Below are 4700 nucleotides of genomic sequence, written 5' to 3' on the forward strand. Positions count from 1 at the left end.
TTGCATCTACATAAACACACATACACCCCAATACCTAGTTATACAGATAAATCTTTACTTTCTTAAGAGATATAATCATGCATTAAGTATCCCAGGAATTCTTCCTCATACTATCTGGGGAAACTAACTGTGGCTGTTGCCCTTGTTGAAAATATTTTTGCAACAATGCTCTAAATAGTACACATTGCCAATAGTTTGGATCGTACTGTTGTGCCAACTGAAAACCCATGCCAATAAAACCCTTCACCCAGAGAGCCAGAGCCCAAGTTCAACTGGGCAAGAATAAAGGCATGGCATAATGGTTAAGTTCTTCCCTCTTGAGCTGAGAAGAACAACTCATGTAAGGAAAAGTACGAAGGACCAAGGAGAAAACCTAGAAAGGCTTCCATTAATCTTCTTGGAAGTCAACCTTCAAACTGACAGCAGTGTTCATTTTAGTATTAGAATGACTTCTTGGGAAGGAAACACAAGAGCATGCCACCACACTCCTCTTTCTACTTTGCAACATAAACCAGGGAACTTACCTATTTTATTGGGATCATCTCCGGGTTTATTTTGAATAAGAAGATTTTTAGTAGGAAAAATCTGCAAGCCACTGGCCCCACCAGCAAAGACCAGACCATATTTGTTGGACACAGCAAGCAGACTTGAGCGTTCCTTGGGCAATTCCTCAGGGGAGTCAAAGATTCTCACCTTCTTTAGCGCCCTAAACTGAAAATCCTGTTGTGAAGAATCAAAACAAGATCAATTCAATAAATAAAGAAATTAAAACAAGTTATATTCAGTAGACCCAATTTCAGTACAACAAAAATATATATTACTGAGAACACGGTCTGTCTCAGTTGTCTTTTTTTCTTTTTTGAGACGGAGTCTCGCTTTGTCGCCCAGGCTGGAGTGCAGTGGGCGATCTTGCTTCACTGTAACCTCTGCCTTCCAGGTTCAAGCAATTCTCCTGCCTCAGCCTCCCAAGTAGCTGGGACTACAGACGCCCACCACCATGCCCGGCTAATTTTTGTATTTTTAGTAGAGACAGGGTTTCATTATGTTGGCCAGGCTGGTCTCGAACTCCGGACCTCAAGTCATCCATCCGCCTCAGCCTCCCAAAGTGCAGGCTCACAGGCGTGAGCCACTCCGCTCGGCCCTCAATGTTTTCTGACATGGAACACTTCACGAATTTGTGTGTCATCCATGTAAAGGGGCCATGCTAGTCTTCTCTGCATGATCCCAATTTTATATGTGCTGCCAAAGGCAGTCTGAGATTACCATCTTCTAAGTCTGTGATTCTATTAATAAACCCTTTTTTTCTTCTACCCCAGCATATCTGAGGAATATGACACAATCCCATTAGGTGGCTCACCACAGGTGGTGATTCTCAAAAAATAATCACTATTCTAGGCCGGCACGGTGGCTCACACCTGTAATCCCAGCACTTTGGGAGCCAGAGGAGGGCAGATCACTTGAGGTCAGGAGTTCGAGACCAGCCTGGGCAACATGGTGAAACCCCGCCTCTACCAAAGAATATAAAAAATTAGTCAGGCGTGGTGGCAGGTGCCTGTAATCCCAGTTACTCGGGAGGCTGAGGCAGGCGAATCGCTTGAGCCGGGGAGGTGGAGGTTACAGCGAGCTGAGATCATGCCACTGCACTCCAGCTTGGGTGACAGAGCGAGACTATGTCTTTAAAAAAAAAAAAAAAATCACTATTCTAAACATGGTATGTATTACTATGCCCCACATGCATGTTAGTGATTTACCGTTCACACAGATGACTAAAATCTTCCTGCATCTTACTTCCTTTCACTATTTAAAACAGATGTAGCCTGTCTGCTGCACCCTCATTCTGTCGGAACACATATAAGAACTATTAAGCACACCATCCTGAAGTTATCCCTGGGGGACTCCCACGTTGCCATCACTGGAAACACTTAGCCCTCCCTCCCTTTAGGTTCCTGGCTTGAGGCTGATACACCGATATCAAAACAGTCTTCCTAGTCCAGTCAACTAAAGGTTCTGCAGGATGGATGACCTCCCTTGACTCTACGTTAGGCAAGCCCGTACCGCCTTACAGAAGTACCGGGAGAGCAAAGGTCTTAAATGATGCTGGCTTTCAGCCCCGCTGTCAAATATGACTTTAGGGAAATCACTTTCCGAGCCTCGACTTACTCCTCTACGTTAATAACCACTTCGTAGGGCTGCTGCGATGACTACACAGCGACTGGCACACAGTCAACGCTCCATAAACAGCAGTTATTGCCACTATTGTGACCGCCACATGAAACTAGCTAGGGTAACTCAAGAGACGTGCACGAGACCGGGATGGGACTGGGAACCTGCATTCGGTGGGGCTATCACGCCAGCGGCGCGGCAGACACGCAGCTGAGAGCGGTGAACGCGGTAGTCTGTTCAAGCAGGAGGCGGGACAGCCGGCACCGCGCTTCGCCTTTCAGCTGGGCTCCAAGGCAACGCCAGGACTAAAGAAGGGAGGGAGGCCCCAGTTAGTCTCTGACCTTCATCTCCCGCTCGGGAATCATGGCATCCATCTCGTCTCCCATCGCGCCGCCCTCGGTGTGTCGAAGCAGCCAACGCTGCCTCTCACGGCCTTGCCCACAGAACCTAGGCCGCTGGACAGCAAACTTCCTTCCCTCAGCGCCAGCGGCGCGCAGTTGATCTCGCATTTCCGGCGCGCGTTGGTGACGTCAAGCTTGGCCGGGGAAGCCGCGGAACCTAAAGAAGCCGCGCGTTCTCCCGGCCGCCGCTCCCCATTGGCCAACTCGTGCCGAATAGGGGCGTGGCCGTGGGGCCCCGGCGCCTGCGCCCTGGATCGTCCTGGTGCCGCTCCCGCCTTCGCAGCCAGCGCGGGTTCGCTTAGTGTCAATCTCTCTTCTTGGGTGGCCCATGCCTAAGCGAACTATGCTTCTTTTTCCTCTGACAACTTACAGTTCCTCTTAGATGTAGGTTGGCTATTAGGAGCTTCCGATTCAGATAAGTTAGGAACTTGACAGATGTTTTCGGTGGGCTACTTTAGAGAGAGTCTTTGGGCTATGCAAGGGGAGGAAGGGAGGTTCAGAAAAACGGGGTCGGGGGGTCGCCAGTGTGGAAGGTGGAAGGCTGGAAGGGGAGATTAAAGGGCACCGAAGACCAGCTTTGTTTGCTCCTATCAAGGTGATCATTTCCAGAGCAAGAGCCATATGCACCTCTAGTTGTACGAGTTTGTGCCACGTCCTTTGCAAAAACCTTCAGATGTGGGATCTCATGTAATCTTGAAGACTTCTAGTCATCCTAGGGGTTATTATTTAATTGATGAGGTAGGCCAGGCGCCGGTGGCTCACGCCTATAATCCCAGCACTTGGGAGGCCGAGACAGGAGTATTGCTGGAACCCAGGAGTTTGAGACCAGCCTGGGCAACATGTCGAGACCCCGTCTCTACAAAAAACAAAACAAAACCACAAAAATTAGCCAGCAGTGATGGCATGCGCATGTAGTCTCAGTACACTCAGGAGGCTGAGGTGGGAGGATTGCTTGAGCCCAGGAGGTCAAGGCTGCCGTAAGCTGTGATTGTACCACTGCACTCCAGCCTGGGTAACAGAGCCACACCCTGCCTCAAAAAATAAAAATGCGGCCGGGCGCGGTGGCTCAAGCCTGTAATCCCAGCACTTTGGGAGGCCGAGACGGGTGGATCACGAGGTCAGAAGATCGAGACCATCCTGGCGAACACGGTGAAACCCCGTCTCTACTAAAAAATACAAAAAACTAGCCCCGGGCGAGATGGCGGGCGCCTGTAGTCCCAGTTACTTGGGAGGCTGAGGCAGGAGAATGGCGTAAACCCGGGAGGCGGAGCTTGCAGTGAGCTGAGATCCGGCCACTGCACTCCAGCCCGGGCGACAGAGCGAGACTCCGTCTCAAAAAAAAAAATAAAAATAAAAATGCGCTGGGCACGGTGGCTCATGCCTGCACGCAGCACTTTGGGAGGCCGAGGTGGGTGGAACACCTGTCAGGAGCTCCAGACCAGCCTGGCCAACATGGTGAAACCCCACCTCTGCTAAAAATACAATTAGCCGGGCGTGGTGGCGGACACCTGTGGTCCCAGCTACACAGGAGGCTGAGGCAGAATGGCATGAACCTGAGAGGTGGAGGTTGCAGTGAGCTAAGATTGCGCCATTGCACTCCAGCCTGGGTGACAGAGTGAGACTGTCTCGGGGAAAAAAAAAAAAAAGGATATATATGTATATATACACATACACATACATAATAATAATTGTTGAGGTAAGGGAAGCACAGGGGAAGTTGAGAAATTTCTCCGGTGGCCCTCAGTCAGAAAGTGGTAGTGACAGGATGAGAACTGAGATTGTCTGGATAAGGCTGACTGATGATATTAGTCCTTCGTACAATAAATTTCTGTAGTGAATTATAAATGCTCTAGGACAGAGGTTCTTAACTTGGACCTCATGGGTTGGCTCCAGTGGGGTCAGATCGTGCCGTTTACTGTTTGGCTTTCAGCACGTTGCTTATCCAAGCCTGCTTTTCGGTTGGGAAACAAGGATGACATAATAGAACCTGTCTCTTGCAGGGAGGGAGGGAGGATAAATGAACTTCAGCTGTCTCAGACCAAATGCACAGGATGCGCTCATTTAATCTCTTACTGTATTAGCTTGTGCACAATTTGCTGAGCCCAGAACCATCCCCAAAATACACCGATCAAGACG

General features: G+C 49.6%; 1 protein-coding gene and 1 pseudogene across 2 annotated transcripts in view; both read right to left on the reverse strand.

Annotated features, from left to right (window-relative positions):
- NUP214 (nucleoporin 214) overlaps positions 1 to 2687 on the reverse strand; it is a 112066-nt gene extending 109379 nt beyond the window's left edge. For both annotated transcript variants that reach the window (XM_025359241.1, XM_025359240.1), the window contains exons 1-2: positions 2505 to 2687; positions 525 to 720 (exon numbers count right to left, since the gene is read on the reverse strand). In XM_025359241.1, coding sequence (XP_025215026.1) covers positions 525 to 720; positions 2505 to 2672 — 364 coding nt within the window. In that variant the 5' untranslated portion in view covers positions 2673 to 2687. The remainder of the gene's footprint in view (positions 1 to 524; positions 721 to 2504) is intronic.
- On the reverse strand, positions 1152 to 1252 carry LOC112608757 (annotated as a pseudogene).
- Positions 2688 to 4700: the final 2013 nt, after the last annotated feature.

This window comes from Theropithecus gelada, chromosome 15 (genome assembly GCF_003255815.1).
Source record: "Theropithecus gelada isolate Dixy chromosome 15, Tgel_1.0, whole genome shotgun sequence".
NCBI classification, from domain to species: Eukaryota; Metazoa; Chordata; class Mammalia; order Primates; family Cercopithecidae; genus Theropithecus; species Theropithecus gelada.